The sequence below is a fragment of the Trachymyrmex cornetzi genome, unplaced genomic scaffold (assembly GCF_001594075.2).
Source record: "Trachymyrmex cornetzi isolate Tcor2-1 unplaced genomic scaffold, Tcor1.1 scaffold47, whole genome shotgun sequence".
In the NCBI taxonomy this organism is placed as follows: Eukaryota; Metazoa; Arthropoda; class Insecta; order Hymenoptera; family Formicidae; genus Trachymyrmex; species Trachymyrmex cornetzi.
This window is the reverse complement of record NW_017299509.1, coordinates 2,897,002-2,914,634: the sequence shown is the minus strand read 5'-3', so window position 1 is coordinate 2,914,634 and position 17,633 is coordinate 2,897,002. Positions and strand designations below refer to the sequence as shown.

General features: G+C 33.9%; 1 protein-coding gene across 4 annotated transcripts in view; it reads right to left on the bottom strand.

Annotated features, from left to right (window-relative positions):
* Positions 1 to 756: 756 nt before the first annotated feature.
* Positions 757 to 17,633, bottom strand: part of LOC108765080 (peroxidase) — a 31,354-nt gene continuing 14,477 nt past the window's right edge. For 3 of the 4 annotated variants that reach the window (XM_018513602.1, XM_018513601.1, XM_018513599.1), the window contains exons 2-13: positions 16,138 to 16,281; positions 15,339 to 15,648; positions 14,274 to 14,491; positions 7,598 to 7,774; positions 6,028 to 6,224; positions 5,648 to 5,831; positions 4,954 to 5,293; positions 4,702 to 4,858; positions 3,030 to 3,203; positions 2,754 to 2,952; positions 2,161 to 2,266; positions 757 to 2,069 (exon numbers count right to left, since the gene is read on the bottom strand). In XM_018513602.1, the coding sequence (XP_018369104.1) occupies positions 1,982 to 2,069; positions 2,161 to 2,266; positions 2,754 to 2,952; positions 3,030 to 3,203; positions 4,702 to 4,858; positions 4,954 to 5,293; positions 5,648 to 5,831; positions 6,028 to 6,224; positions 7,598 to 7,774; positions 14,274 to 14,491; positions 15,339 to 15,648; positions 16,138 to 16,270 (2,283 nt within the window). In that variant the 5' untranslated portion in view covers positions 16,271 to 16,281 and the 3' untranslated portion in view covers positions 757 to 1,981. The remainder of the gene's footprint in view (positions 2,070 to 2,160; positions 2,267 to 2,753; positions 2,953 to 3,029; positions 3,204 to 4,701; positions 4,859 to 4,953; positions 5,294 to 5,647; positions 5,832 to 6,027; positions 6,225 to 7,597; positions 7,775 to 14,273; positions 14,492 to 15,338; positions 15,649 to 16,137; positions 16,282 to 17,633) is intronic. The other variant, XM_018513600.1, reaches the window with a different exon arrangement.

The window sequence follows — 17,633 nt, the reverse complement described above, 5'->3', positions numbered from 1 at the left end:
TCCTTCTATTTATAGCTTAAGGTTCTGTCCACTTTTCGAGTTATTTTCAGAAGTGAAAGATGCTTTTTATTTCTTTCGTATTATTTTGTGTTTCTGTCTCGCGTACTACCCTATTTTTAATCTTTTTTATATATTATTCGTATAAATATTTGTATTTGATTTACATACCCCTTTATATCCCACATTTATTGACCAGATGCTTACAATCTTTTGTAAGGGCAAAATAACTGACTAATTATAATCTTGACAATGTTCTTATGACCTAAGTCTTTTGTTTTTAATAACGCACGATGATTGTCTTGTGACTCATGTCTTAAAGGTGTATATACAGGGTGTTTGGAAATTAGTGTAAGTTTTTCGCACATGTGGTAGAATGGATTAAACTGAGAGGAAAGTCCTCTACCATTTTACAATTGTCGCAATGATTAACGAGTTATTAACTTAAGAAAATAGCCAAATTCGCCCAGCCCACCGCCAAATGCAAGCGCGCGACAGAATAGTACCCGTCCCGCGAGCCTCGCCGCGCGGGACGGGTACTATCTTGTCGCGCGCTTGCATTTGGCGGTGGGCTGGGCAAATTTAGCTATTTTCTTCTTAGTTTAGTTCATTCTACCACATGTGCAAAAAACTTATCACTAATTTTCAAACATCTTGTATACATATGAGGTATCACACCTCGTACACAGGGTGTCTGGAAATTACCGACAAATGTTTCGTGCGTGGGTAGAACAGACTATACTGAGTCGAAAAGTCCTGTACCATTTTGCGGTGTCAGCAATAGTTAACGAGATATTAACGTTTAAAGATAGCCAAATACGCGCGTTCGCCCAACCTACTATTGCCAAAGGTACGGCCCACCGAGCGCACGGCGCGCGAGCCACGAGGAGCGGGGATGGCCTAGCAGGCGAGCCTCTAAGCTCGAACGGCGCGGCGCGCCTGACACACTTTTAAGACTTAGGTCACAAGACAGTTATTGTGCGTTGCTATAAAGACAAAAGATTCATAGTCTTAAGATTATAAGTCAACCAATCTGCTAAAGCCCTGAGGGAAACAATATGTTGCATTTTACTGAGCGCGAGCATGGCGTAGCAAACAGCGCACTGGTCTTCTATACTAAAGATCCCAAGTTCAATCCTCGATAGAACCAACAATTTTCGTACACGCTCATAGCTCCTCTTGGAAGGCAATGACAAACCAAGTAGTATGCTTGTCCTCGAAACTTCTCTACCAATTCGTCGTTCGGAATCAACTGTAGATCTCATATGACTGTATACAACCAGCGCGTGTATCACAACCACAGACATATGAGAGAAGTTACCATGTTCAACCACGAGTTAATAGGACTAAGAAGATATTACGGTTATCGTTTAAATAAAAATCATGTACTTCTACATTCTAAATCATCACAAATTGTTCAGTCGCTAAGTTTTTTTAATTTCAACTTCGATTCAATATAATCGTCTACAGAAACATAAGTACACCAATAATACTCTCATGTCCCACTATCTCCACACAATCTCAATCGTATGCATGAGACTAACTGGATGCGCTTATACACGTATATCAGACTATATATTATCAAACCGTCGCTTCGCATAATACAGTTCTTTAAGAGAAATCAGTCGCAAAGAAAAATCTAATGCTGATTTTTGCAAAAATTGGTCATTTACTTGTTTATTCACTTGCAATCGTTGATTTTTCACCTGAGTCATTCGGTCTCATTGCAGTTGCTGGGTATTTTCTTAATCGACTAGTCACGTGTTTTCCGCCGTTGCTCTGCCTTTTACTGTAATTACTTCGTCATAGCGTGCACGACATCATCGCTGCAGCACTTGTGATAATTCTGATGAGACTATTACGTAACCTCATACAATCGCTTCTTCTACACGCCAATTTTATGCGTTTGTCGTAAGCCTTCTTCCCGCAGCTCACAGTACGGGCGAAACGGACTGTTGTGTGACCAGTCAATTAATTAGAGACTTCAACGATATGCTTTTGCCCTCTCCGCCCAAGCAAAAAGGTCCACGCTAGGTATCGCCTCAAAGTCTGTGCAGCGTCTCAATTCGTTTCTGAAGTATTACAGAAGCGATATTGAATTAAGCGTGTAATAAATATTGAATATTTTATTAGTTAAGTTATGCCACAGAATTTCGAACTTACCCTGCCTGCGGCTTGAGAAACACATTGATCTGCATATGCGTGACGTTATTGCCGTTGTCGCAGAATATCCGTGCTAAGGTGACGTTACGCAGTTGAGCCAATTGTTCTAGGACAAAAAAAGATAATTAATCAAACTTGAAAATTTTTCTATAAATAAATGAGTAAAAAAATTCTCATATAAAATAATATTTTTTTTTAATGATCGTATTTTATTTTACATTTACAAAGATTTTTAAAATAATAAATTTTAAGAAAATATACTTTTAAACTTTTTTAGATTTTATAAATATTTTTTTAGAAATTACAAAATGAAAAATTTTTTTAATCTTAAATTATTCGCACATACAATAATATAAAGAATTTTAGAAAAACGTGGACTCTTTTTTAGCACTTCTGAAAAATATTTTAATTTGTATAGAGAATCTGAGAAATTTTCTAAAATATTATAAAAGTAAAAATATAAAACTTCTGAAAAATTATACAAGATCTACCACACAATTTCTACCAGGATAAATTTTGACCGAGTAAAATTTTTACCAGAGCAAAACGTACGATTTAAAACATTAAACAAATATAAATGATATTAGGCGTACCAGATGTGAAGGGATGCGGTTGCGTCGCTGAGTCATAAAAGAACCTATCAGTACGTCGGGATCTAGAGAATTGCTCGTAAATAAGACAACGGAAGGTCGGGCCGATCATGCCGTCGTCTGTTGGTCTTTCTGCCATACCACCCACGATAAGATCGACGTCATTGGGATGAGAATAGATTGTGCGAAGTTTCCTCATCATCTAGTAACCGAACGGTATAATCACATATTAACCATAAGAATGTCAAATGTAAAAGGAGCGATTTGTTTCAATCTTACCTCCATAGGAATGTAGTCTAGGAAATCGTCAAAAGTCTTAGCAGCAGGAAGTCCACAGTATCTACGATAATAATTATAACCAGAGAGACCATGATCACGGCCACGTGCAATGTCCAAGCTAACGGCGTCCAAACCTAAATTGTTTACATCGCTGGCATACAATTTGCTTGTCATCTGTAATGCAAGAATAACAATATCATAAAAATTTCTTCCTAGTTATCAAACAAGTGTTTTTATACACTCTAAGAAAAAGACAGTACAAATACAAAGTTGACAACTACGCAAGTTTTATATGTAGATTTGATACGCAGGGTATTCAGTAAGTTTATTGACAATGCGCTGCTGGCTAACCAGCATCGACTCCAAAACGAAATATCTATGATTACAAAACAATACTATAATTTGGTGAGATATGGAGGATGTCATTATGAGCTGTTGAAATCAAATGAAACAACTACAGCTTAATATTATCGACAACAATTGGAACGTTTGAATGATAATTTGATGCAAAAACGACGACGATCAATTGTTTCAAATCTTCTCTATTATGACACTCGACTCTATGTTGCTATAGCCACGAAATAAACACTCATGGAGCTTGAATGAAAGGTTCTCCCGCACCTAGCGTATTCTCCAGACTTGGCACCAATAAGAGATTACTATCTGTTCCGATCGATGCAACACTCTCTGGAAGATACATACTTCCGTAATTATGGCAAAGTCAAAAATTGAGTTGCCGAATGGATTGGTTCAAAAGACTTAGAGAGCCTCAAAGGGAGAAAGTGGCAAATTGCATCACGTGATCCGCCATCGCGGAATTCAACTTTTGCCAGAAAAGTGGGAAAAAGTCATATCTTCGGAGGGCAAATATTTTGATTGAGGTATTCACACATTTTGTTATTGAATTAAATGCTCAAAAAACACAAAAAACAGCGGCTTTCAATACAATCCCCTGATGTATAAGAATGAAACAGCATTATATAAAATTATAATTATATAATGTAATTGTAATTATGTATATTTTTTGTATAAAGTTATATAATTAAATATAAACAATTTTTTACTGAGAAATTGTTTATTTCATTACCAGAGAGAAACCTGAGAGAGGTCACGAGAGCCTTTTTCCCGCAACGCAAAATGCCCTCGTGCACTACTGTCCTCTACAAAAATAGATGTAAACTACACAACAATATCCATTTTTTTATGGTGCTCCCGATGGAAATAAACGCTGAAATTGTTGAAATCTCTATTAATTTTATTTAGATTTGTTATTTCAGCGATTTATTTCCATCAGAAGCACCGTAAAAAATGAATATCGTTGTGTAATTTACATCCACTTCTGCAGAGAGCAGTAGTTCGCGATGGCATTTTATCGTTACAGGGTACCTATCATAGAACAAGTCGGAATCGATTCCGATCGGAAATATTCAATTATTCCCTAGATTTCTATTGTGTTTTCTAGGGAAAACGGAATAATTCCGATCGGAATCCATTCCGACATGTTTCATGATAGGTACCCAGAAAAAAGGCCCTCACGTCGTTTCTCAGGTTTCACTCTGCAATACGCGCGTACATTAATTCTGCATATAAAACTTGTAGAGTTAGTTGCTACCAATGTGTTTTTCTCTAATTGTAAGTATACGAGAGAAAAAGTATTTAATGCCATACTTACGTCTGAAATGAGATTAATGTCCATCTTCTGACTAGTTTGAGTAGCAAGACCACGAAGCAATCCATCAAACACCTCCTCCGATTCGATTATGCGCGGATTAAAGAAATGCTCCGCTAGCTGTAGCGTTTTATTCTGTTGGCGAAAATTATCCGGCATACTAAAACAAAAAATTACGCATATTTCGCTATATTTGCGCTTTATAAATAATTTGTGAATAAATAGAATTCATTTTCGGCGTGTCGTAGCGCTTACCTTAGTTTTTCCTGCATCAACGAATTCAGGAAACGTAACGCTGCAGTGGCAGCTTCATTGCTGACCGCCGGCTCGTCATCAGAATTATAGTTATGACTGTAACTATTTCCTATGAGACCGATAGCTCGAGTGTACCTTCTGCCCAGAAGAATGGGCAACCACTCTTTGTATGTGATATGCTGAATCTCAGCGATTACAATGCGCCTGCTCTCTTGGAATAAAATCTCGTCCGACCATTCCGGATTCAACCTGGCAAGTTTGTCGGCGACACGATTATGCTCACGATGCCAAACCGTATGAATCACAGCTAACTGAGGATGAACGTTCACACGATCGTCACCTGGTCGACGCATAGTTGTTAAAATGTTGTAAAACTTTTTATGACAAATATATATATATATAAATGCTTAATTATACACGGAAAAAACGATTTTGCTGAAGTATCTAAAAATTTAGCTAGATAAAGGTTTGAAAGTAATTTTGTTGAATCATCAAAATAATCACGTACATGTTTCAAAAATAATGAATAATGCTGCAAAAATTTTACATTCTATATTCTATGCCAATCAATTTGAGCAGATTACACAATTATTTTGAAAATTTAACGAAATTATTTTTGTATTTAGCTAATATTTATAGATATTTCAGCAGAACGTCATTCCGTGTATAAATATATATATAAGATAAAATTCACCGGAATTATAGCAATTCTCTCCGCATTGCGATGTGAGTTCAATTTCTCCTCTTGGCAAGTACGTGTGATTATTTTGCACGTCAATGCGAAGACGTCCGTCTTCGAAAGTGCGAAGTTCGCGAGATTTTTTCATAGTAGAACCGTAAATCGTAGAACCGTCCAAAAAATGGCTTACTTGATTCATCTACAAATTATATGCGAATTCACATATAATTTTTAAAGTCATGAATTATAACCACAAGCAGTAAGTGATTATGCTCTAAAATTTTGAATTGTTACTAAGCAGTTCTGAATTTTTCAAATTAATTTTCTTATATACATTTCCTTAGAGCAAAAGGTTTAATTCCAACAATCTGATTTAATATATAACAATTATTTACCTGTTCTACAGGTCCAAAAGTGCACTCCGATCGTAAGACTGGTAACGACCGAACGTAATTCATGCACCGAACGTAATGATCGCCGTAAATGGGATCGTGATCTGGTACGCTGATCGGGGCACAATCTGGATGAACGTGACGCGGTGATAGAGTATCTCCATCTGGCTGACAGCAAGAGATTGGTTTTCTCGTTGAAACTACAATATATTAAGACATAATTTTTTTATATATATATATAAATACAAAAATATAATAAAAATAAAACAACAGCACTTCCTACATTCTTAAAGAAATGATAAAAACAATATTGTACAAAAAGAGGCCATAATCCGTAATGTGTCAAATTTATGACGAAGATTATAATTATTTTATATATATATATATATATATATACAGGGTGTCCAGTAAGTTTTGACAAAGCGTTCGTGTGCAGACAGGGCGGACTAAACTGATTGTGAGTATACGAATCTTCATGCAATTACTTCACGCATTTACAGATCCATCTTATATTGAGAAATAAGAAGTCGTCACTAATTTAAACACAGAAATACTTACATAAACCGGATTATGTCATTTCCTGATAAAAAACAGTAAACTTTATGTCGTAAATTTCTTGCAATACATAACATATTTAGAATTGCAGATGTAAACAGATAACATTTTTATCTGGGAATCTAACTATGTACCATGAAATGGAAATGCTTATATAATCAGATTTAATATTTACTTGGATGAACTTTATGCCAGTTAAAGACCAATTTGTCCATATCTATCCTGATGTGAGCATGTACTTTTTATTTGAACATAATTGGAATTTTTAACAGAGCTCTTAAATTTATGCTGTTTCATAAAAGAATAAAAGAATAGAATTTGAATTTACTTTTTTCAGAATAGACACAGAGGCGATGCCATCCAATTATGTAATTGTATGAGCAGCGCGTTAAAATACATTTGAGCAACGAATAAATCACCTTATATCTATATCATGCGGAATTTTTCAATCATTGTTTTGAAATTACTAACACCGCTGAGGATGACTTGAACCAATGCGCGATCAGACGAATGAACGATTATCATACACAAGCTCGTCACTTATGATTACTCTGATTTTAGCGAGCTCAGACGCGCGCGAGCTCTCAAAATGATACGCTTGGCAGAACAGCACGAGAGGCAACCATAATGATTATAGCATAAATATTCTGTTCTAATTATAAATAGGCGAGTGCAGTGTCGAAATGTACAGTGTATATAACTATATTCGCCAATTTGACACATTAAATTGTATTTAGTTTTGAAGAAAAAATTGTATTTTGCTCCAGTTACTGCACTGACTCTTTACGGCCCTCTTTTTGTACAAATGTTTTTATATTTTTTAAATTACTTATTTGCATCGACAAGAATTATTTTTACAACCGATACAACGTGTCTTTATTTGACATTTATCCAATTTTCGATTGGAAGAGAAACACTATTTATAATTCTTTCAGTCTCCGGCAAAGTTTAGAACTGCAAATATGGTGTAACAATTTTTTATGAGTTTACGCTTAAATTTATCCATTCAGCTACTCACCCATCTTACGAACTGGGGTATGAGCCATATCATGAGCGATGAATTGGCTCCATTCCATCACAGCCAGTGTTCTGCTAGCATCCGATTGATTATTCGCGGTAGATAAAGTGGCGCTTACAAGCCTTGGACTTGGTAGTGGTTTCTTAGAGTGTCCGACACGTCTCGGTTCTTGAATACCTGCTTCCCAAACCGAACATTAGATCTTTGTCGCATAAATGATTAAAAGTCGTAAAATCGGAGTAGATCGGTGCTCTATTTTGATACGCGACGTAACGCTTTACTCTTGCAAATCATTGAATCACGCAAGCAAAATTATAAAACGATACGATTTCGCGAGGTCGATTCGTAAATCAATTCGTAAATTGACGATCAGACGAACGAACGATCATTATACATAAGCTCGTCACTTATGATTACTCCGATTTTAGCGAGCTCAGACGCGTGCGCGCTCTCAAAATGATATGCTTGGCAGTGCAGCACGAGAGGAAACCATAATGATTATAGCATAAATATTCTGTTCTAACTATAAATAGGCGAGTGCAACCGCCGACTGTGCTAATCTTATGATCCTAACTGTACCTACAACCTGCCTTCTCCGCGCGATAAGTACAGGGAACGATCAGAGGAGTATAATTGCGAACGTATTCGAAATGAGAATCGTAAATAGGAATTATTATCACTAGACGGTCTACATCCTACATTAGCGGAGACAATTTTGCTCCTGGCGCCTGATCGGTCCCTGAAGGATCCTAAATCTCGTGCTGCAATGCGAGGCTGCTAGCAAGTATTGCTTCGACTATATATATCTAACTTCGACGTTCTGATGCGTTATCGAACGACGAGCCGTCTGTTGCGTCTCTGTTAAAGCATGACAAAGACGCGATTGTATAACTGCAATCTCGAAATAACGGCTTGCGGGTCTAATCGACGCCCTGTCATCGAAATTACGGCCGCTCGAATCGAAAACGCTCGCAGAAACGTCTTTGTGAACTTATCTACATATGTACATGATAGAGGAAGGCATTCGAACGAATGAACCAAGCTAGGAAGAGGTACCGAATGTAGCTTTAAATGTGTCGAAAATTCCCTACAGCAGAAACGTTGATAATTTCTAAAAGCAATTCTAATAATTGATTTATCACAAACAAGAAATTTGTGCACTGAGAAAAAATATAGTGTGATAACAACAGCACGAAATATTACAGCAATATTTTAATATTATTACACAATATTACAAAAATTCCAACAATATTGCTGCAATATTGAAATTTTAATATTTTATTGAAAATATTGCAAAAATATTGTGAAATAATGTAATGTTGATATCATAATTCAACATATAAGTATGCGGTTCCACCATGAGATGGACATGCTTCTCGTAACAAGAAAATATCCAGGTCTATAAAAAGGCGTACGCAAAACGAGTTGGTGACTCTCTTAGAAATTCTCAAGTTCTTTCGAATGTGCTTTCTAGGCCCCCGAATGTTTTTTTATCGTAACTTTATATCATGTGTATTATTTTGAAATGTCATGTTAAGCAATAATATTTTAACAATTAATAAAACTGGATTAATTATTGAAATGTTGCATAATATTGCAAATATATCTGTAATATTTTTCTAAATATTGTAAAATATTACAGCAATATTCAATTTTTGCGAACATAGGAATATTGTTACAATATTGCAGCAATGTTTTATGAAATATTGCAATATCTCAAAGTAATATTGTTGCAATATTGCTGTAATATTTTGTGCTATAAGGGCGGTACTACACAAATTTTATAAGTAGAATTACATAGTTGAATAAATTATTCTCAAGTTCGCAGTAATCTCACATTTGCAGTATTCTCACATTAACATTAATTATAAAATAACTTGGTGAATTTTTTTTGCTCGTCCATATGCATTTAAATAGAGTATAAAAAATCGGCTGAATTTTGAACAAACAAAGGCATTTGCTATAAAATTATTTCATTAATGAATTCAATCAAAAACGGTTTGACTTTACTTAATTTCAGAGTTTAACCGGATTAACGTATTAAATAATACTCCAAACTGACGCAATATAATTATAAAAAAAAAGAAAACTTAATGATAATTCTGTCATACATTTTCACGCAATCTTAATACATTTAACCGTTTATCAATTACAAACACTGATCTAGAGGTCATTCCAAATCACACCGACAATGTCAACATATTTTAATATTAATTTATATTAATAAATTAAATAATAAAAATTTTGCACGACTTTCTCAAGATTTCTTAATATTTTCTTCAATCCTCTTCAATACTTTTAATAGTTCAAATTTAAAATTCTTAATAATTTTGTTCTTTCTAACATATTCTTCGGTCAGAGGCGAGAATATTGTTACGTCCGAGATATTTAAAATGTCCCGTTGCTTCCTAAAAGGTCCATGAAATTGTTACTATATTTACTATATTTACTATATTACAATAATCAAATAGCAAATCTTTTTGTCAGTAATTTATAGAAGAAAGTGAAAATATATAAATCTGTAACGTGTACAACAGTAATTTCTAACATGTAAACAACAATCTATTATCTATAAATCGACTGCCCCTCTCTCTCTCTCTCTCTCTCTCTCTCTCTCTCTCTCTCTCAGCCACGATCTCTAGATCAGCGTTTGTAATTAATGAACTGAAGACGGAATAAAGTCGAAACGTTTTTGATTGAATTATATAATTTTATAATGAACATTCATATTCAAAATTCAGTCGTTTTTGTATCCTATTTAAATATAAAATAGCTGGTTCAATGTGTGTATATCAATTCTACATGTAAAACTTGTATAGTTATCAACTTCATAGTTGCTATCATTGTGTTTTTCTCTTCGAGTGTGCTGTATGTATAATATGTGAGAGAAAAGAGCATTCCATTTCATCAAATTTAAGCTAGAAATACTTCTATTTTTGCTTGGAATTATGCGTCACAATGCGTTGCATTTGTTACATATTGAATGTTGCAATTAGAATTATTAAATACAAGTGGATCGCACACTCCCAAGCCGAATCCTCTCATTCGTGTACCTTCGCGTGAGCCACGTATTGTCGCAAATTGAACAGAAAAAACAACTCGAACTAGTGTTACATAATAAATATGATACATTATTAGGTATATCCGAATTAGTTTACATACACATTCTACTGCTGGATAGAATCTCTCGACCGGGGCACCCTATTGTAGGCAGTATTATTCACTGCTACACTCAGGCATTTTATGCTCTATGTGCCTTATCGCACAACAACTGTAATGCAAATCACAGAATATAATTTGTTAAGCCAATCGACGAACGTTTATCCATTAGCGCCTAGGATCAGTGCAAACATGTTTATGTTTCTATACATATGTATGTATGTACGTATGTATACATATTATATGCATTCATGTAGTTGTATATACCGCGCGCGCGCGCGCGCACAGCCACACACACACACACACACACACACACACACACACACACACACACACACAAAGTACACTCTAAAAAATATGAATATTGATTTAAGGATATATTGAAGTCATTTTTACAAATATGTTAATAATTATACTTTAAACAAACAATACGTATGTATATACATATATATCTGTATATATATATACATATATATATATATATATATATATATATATAAGTTGCGTTGAAATCATTCCGTTTTTATTGAGTAACACATTTTTATAATTTGGTTATTTTATTTGTTATTATTTTTATTGTCATAAACTAAAATTTAGAAAATAACAAAATTCTAAATTTTTTTATAGGTACTTTAAATATTCAAAACAACTTATGCAAAGTTTTATTGCAATTCACTGATTAGTGAAACAGATATAGAACAAATAAATATTTTGTTTACTGGACAACTAGTTTATGCATCGCAATGTACCTTTACATAAATAATCTTGAATATATAATGTACTCATATTAAAAATTTGAGATTTCTGTCATTCATTTTATATATTTAATACATTTTTATTAGAGCACAAATTAAACAAATATTACTATTTATTAAAATAGTAACTATCACCAAATTTGTCGTATATATTTTTAAACATGATTTAGAATAATCTTCCTAAAAAAAGTAATTCTTTCATAATTTTGTTATCATTTTGAAGATATTTACAAAACATCTTTAACTTCATTAGTATTGAATATCATTCCCTGCACCGTATTTGTGTTGATATAAAACATAAATATAGCGTGAATTTAATGAGTTTTAAACGGTCATAAACAATAAATTCACATAATATTGGTGTTTATATCAACATCGACACGGAAAAATGCATTTAACACTAATGATGTTAAATCTACATTCATATTTGTTTTAGAATGCATATACATGTACAAAACATATGATGTACATACATACATACACACAGAACACAAATACATATATACGTGAGTATGTATTATGGAGATGTTGTAATAAGTAGGATAAATGGGTTAGTAGGTCGAGGTTGCTGGTTGACAAGACTGAACATCCAAGGCGCCGTTCTGCTCGAACTACCAGATCAAAACACAAGCGGCGACTTGTAATGATCGTTAAACTTCAAACGATATCGTACTCAAAAAATACAAAAAAAGATCTGCTATGACGCAAATCGCGCAAGTGATAATCTTTCATAAGATATACATTTTCCACAAACCTCTCTACGTCAAATTATCATCGCATCGTGAGTTCCACGTATGTAGAGCAAGAGCAATCTTTAATTGCACTTTCCAATATCGTTGCACTATTTATATATATAATATGATACATTGGAACTTACTCACGATATTATAATAAAAATATCAATTATTTTGGACCATTTATTTCTTATGAGAGCACGATATAACCGAAATAGTATTTATACATACATCTATATTCTATTTTACATATAATATTTGTAAAATGTCGAATCTTTCCATCTTCATTTGATATCTTTGATAAAATATACTAGTATATCTTTTATCTCATACTTATACGATTATACATTCGATTTTAATATTTGAAGTAAATTCGACATTTTATTATAGTTTTAATACTATATATTAAAGACAGAAGAGAGAGATATAGAAAAATAATGATAATCCCTGGCTTGTAATAATAATTAGCATTTAACTCTAGAATACAAAGCGATTATATTATGATTGATTATGTACATACAATTTGCTACAATTCTTATTTATATCCGACTAATTTTTTAAAAATATAAACATTAATTTTTAACGCGATATACAGAATCACGTACGAAATGTAATACACTTGGTTTAAATATAACATTCTATTTTTAGAAAAATTGGTACACAACTGGCATGAAGCTGATTATCAAGCCTAAACATTGGATAATTAATCGCTGTAACATTTCGTGCGCTACTTTGTATATAGATATCGAATTGATCCGTATTTCTAGAGTTAAGATATGTTAACAAAACGCTTAATCTTGATGAATCTTAAAAAAGGTGCTTCTATAAATTCACTACATCTCGAGGAGAGCGTGTAAAAACGCAGAAGTTAGTGTGACACATCAACGAAAGGCATATTGACGTAACGTGAGGAATGCAATGTGATGTTGAGAGAATTTTTTGTTCCATGTAACAAAAAGCTCGAGAATTTTGCGAATCTGCAGAAAGAGGATACAATAATGCTGGAATCCTTATCTGACTCGAGTGGCCCAAACAAACTAAGCATCTCTCTTTATCTCATGCGTTTCGGAGGAATACGGTATGACACATGTATCTATTATCGTTCCACTGCGACTATCCAAGCCAATAACGCGTAGTAGTCCATCATTACCATTGTTATTTTTGCGCCTTATTATTTTTACAAACGAAGTTTTGCCTATGTGCATGACTAACCGGTTCAAACTTTTATCGTCGTAAGTAGGTATCATTTATCCGATGACGCATTCCCATCGCTACATCTTCTACACACATGGTATCTAATAGATATGCAATTGCGACAAACATCGCATGAAATAATAACATTCAGCTAATACCGATTATCGTAACATATACGCACTAAATTCTCGTCCGCGTAATTAAAGATGAAAATTGTATTCTCCCCTATAATAGTCGCAATCTTACAATTTTTTACATTGTGCATTATTATTATATGCTGTCGTCATTACTTCCTGACACTGTTTGAACAACTGACATATATTTATAACTTACTTTATCTAGAAAAAAATTCATTTTGTTCAAAACTGACTCTATTATAGAAGGGAACAATCTCTCTCCGAAGATACAGGATGGGCGTTGGATCGGAAATCGAGGGAGAAAGAGGGAAGCGCCAAACGTTCAGAGGCTGCAAATAATTGTACGATTATTATTCCATACAAATTTAACAACAAAAACTTTACGAGAAGAAAGCGCGCGTTTTCAACAAATCGCTCTATTACACGAAATTTTTTCCCGTGCAAAGTTCGGAGGGAAGAAAAGGGGGTTGATTTGCGCGCGAGGACTGTTTACGATCCGCGACAGGGTCGAAAGTATGATGACGCGCGGTCAGTAATTATTTTCCTAGTATAGCGACGTACCGTCGGGATGTAATTCAAGCCTGGACGAGTCGAGTGATGAGAGCGATGTCATATCGCGAGCTAATGCAGTTGATAAATCCGGGAGTAGTAGGCTAGAGAAAGGGGGAGGCGCGACACAATCGGAGGTGACACTTACCGTCGAAGTATTGAGAGAATAGCACTCTGGTGTACGCAGTCATCGCGCTGCCCCAGCTCGGATTTTCAATATTATTACAAGTGCCGTCAATACTGCGGTATTTGGATTTCTCGTCGCATTCTATGCTATGCACCGCCGCACAAGATTTACCAAGCGGAGTGTCACGCAAGCCTAACGTCGATATGTAGCGAGCACAGTCGTTTTTATCTAAGCCAAATCTGCGATAAAATCAATAACGCAATCAGACATCGATTGAATTTTAGCTTTTGATCAAAGGGCGCCGATTCGAAAATCAATGATCACGTAACAGCAACAGCTAGTACCGATTAATATAGCGAATTATTAGTAAACGGCTAGTCCTATTACTTTAAAAGCGATGTAACAATTTAAGAAACATAATTTTAGAGTTATTACATCATTGCGCGAATGGGCTAAGTAAACATTATCCTAACAATCTTAATAAAAGCCAACTAACTTAATTTCAAAAAAATAATAAAAAACGTCTCAACTTTAAAAAAAATGATTTTAAAAAAACTAACTCACCAAAATCATCACAATTTAAAAACATATTTTATAATCTTTAAAAGATTATAAAACGGAAACGACAAAAAGATATATAATCATATTAAGTATATGTATATGTTCTTTGATATTACTTAATTAGTTATTAATACCTATAAGCAAAACAAAAAAACGACATCAAAATAACATCTAAAATGATTCTTCGATAAAAATCACTTTTTAGTTTTTGATCAATCACGATTCATATCAATATCTTTGATGTTATCGCATCATTGCTATTGTTTTGCTTGAATCATTTTTTGTTAAGTTGAAAAATCATTTTTCCTCTTTTCTGAGAAACTTAATTTCTTCAGTTGTGTCATTTTTAAAGTAAGCATGTGTGATATATTTATCACACAAAGTGATATATTATAAGATATACATATACACGATAATTTACGTAAAATATCACATTTTGATGGTTGATAATTAAAAGATAGTTCAAGGTAATAATTTGAACGGGAAAGTAATTTTAAGTTCGATTTTATCTATTCGAAAACATACCTTCGACAATTTTGGTGCACGAGATACGATGATGCCTTCGTTGCCACGATGGCATCGATGCTCCTGTCGACAGCATCCGCAGAAGGATAAGAATTCCAAAATTGTTTCTCGGCCGGACTTTGTGTCTTGAGTTCAACTCCGGCGTTCGCGATATTGTTCTCAAGGGTGCTCATGCGATCGATTAACATTTGCGCAAACGCGATCGAGTTGTTCAGAATTGTCCCATCGATTTTTGGAAACCTTCGATTTTGAAAACGACCGGTATCCACAATGGCTTCAGAACCATAATTGGATGGCAATCCTGAAAGCACTTATTTGAAATATTTCGGAATAGTAAATGATGCTGTTTAATTTAAACAACGGTTAAAACAAGGACGGCTGCAGTATGTAAAAATATTCTTTGATTAAACTTTCCAAGTACAAATCCTGATTTAACCTAGGCCTTCGTTCCGAAATACACCAGTTAATTTTGACAACATACCTGAACTGTTTCCAAATATTGCTAAATCGACTCGAAACCAAAAATAGATATTAGACAAAATTATGTAAAAATATAAGTAAATTCATTTCTTCGAAAACATACAACTTTACAGGGTAAATGTACAGAACGATGTAACGTATGATGTAATGCTTAAAATGCCATTTGACACGATATGATTATAACCGCAACATTTTTCCCAAATTTTTATGGAACTATTTATGGAAGATGAATCGCTAATACAACTTCCCTCCCTCGACTTTCCATGTTTTATGTCGTAAAATTTATACCATTTCATCTGTCTGAAAGGTAGATACTTACCAGTGTAACTGGCAAGATGATTCTGCAGAGATTCAGGCAACTTATAAGTGCTGATCGAATGAGAATGACCCAAAAGTCCCATCGTCTGCAGAGACATCCAAAGGATCGCCAGAGTGGCTACGGAGCCCGCCATGACACCGCCGGCTGCACAAAACAGAATGACTAACTAATATAAGATCATCGAGACGGACTCTTCTTGCATCCCAATACATGAGACTCACACTACGTTAAACTTGCATGTGCGGCGCAAAGAGAGCGACGCGACTCTCTCGCGAATGAAAATGTTATATTAATATCGCGTGCAGTTCGTCCGAAAGGATGTCACCATATGCCCTGCTTGGCTCTCGTCCCGTTGATAATGCCGAATATACACGCGTGTGTGTATAAGTAATCGTTGATTAATAATAAATAAAAAATACTCCGTTATATTTTTTTACTTTAATGTGTTATATGTCATAAATGGCGTACTTTGCAATCCCTTTGAGAACAAATAAAAAAACAAATGAAAAACATAATTATTATTGTTATTATTATTATCATTGTCATCGTCATCATCATTAGCCTTATTATTATTATTATTGTTATTATTATTGCAGATCTGTCATTATACAATATAACATTACTATATTTTCATTACACATTGTCATTAAATATGATTCGATAATCAGATCTTGATTCTTATCCTCATGTTTGAGATACCGAGCACGAGTGAAAATCTTTAATTTTTTCAAATAACACTAAGTTATTCGAAAAAATTAAAGATAATTAAAAAAATGAGATTTTCCACGAGGGAGAAAGTCCTTAATATAACATTAAATATTTATTAGTTTTTAAATAATAAATACACGCACAATTTTTCAATTTGACGTTTCGAATCATCATGGTACAATCACATGTAACATTGGCTTCGTCTAACTCATCTACACGCGCCATACGTATATGTATCTGGTATTTAGAATAGATTTCTATATTCTTATTTGTAAGATAAAAATATTCCTTACATTTTCACTTGAATGCTATAGTTCTTAAATACCAAATATTTTAAAGATTTTTGCCGAGACAATCGAAATGCTATTATCAATTTGTGTCGATTTAATATGAATGATAAAAGAAAGTTGTCAAGAAATTAGACATAAGGGAAATATCCCATATTATATAGAAAACAAAACATTCTTTAGGTGTGTCATATAATATCGCTTCTTAATAAATTAGGCGGTGTGAATACAAAATCATAGATGAATGGTTTAACCTCAATACGAACTCATGACAAGATACAGATATCTTATTAAAATAACGATGATACTTCCACATAAATATTTTTAAGAGCAGTACGCAAATCTGATAGATTTAAAAAAATGCGCATAATATTTCAATATTTAATAGATTTGAGTTTAGTTAGTTTTTTATTGCTCATATCTATAACTTATTAAAGATATGGGCAATAAAGAAATAAAATATTTTTTTCTTATCGGATGTTTTGAGTAACAATTAAGACA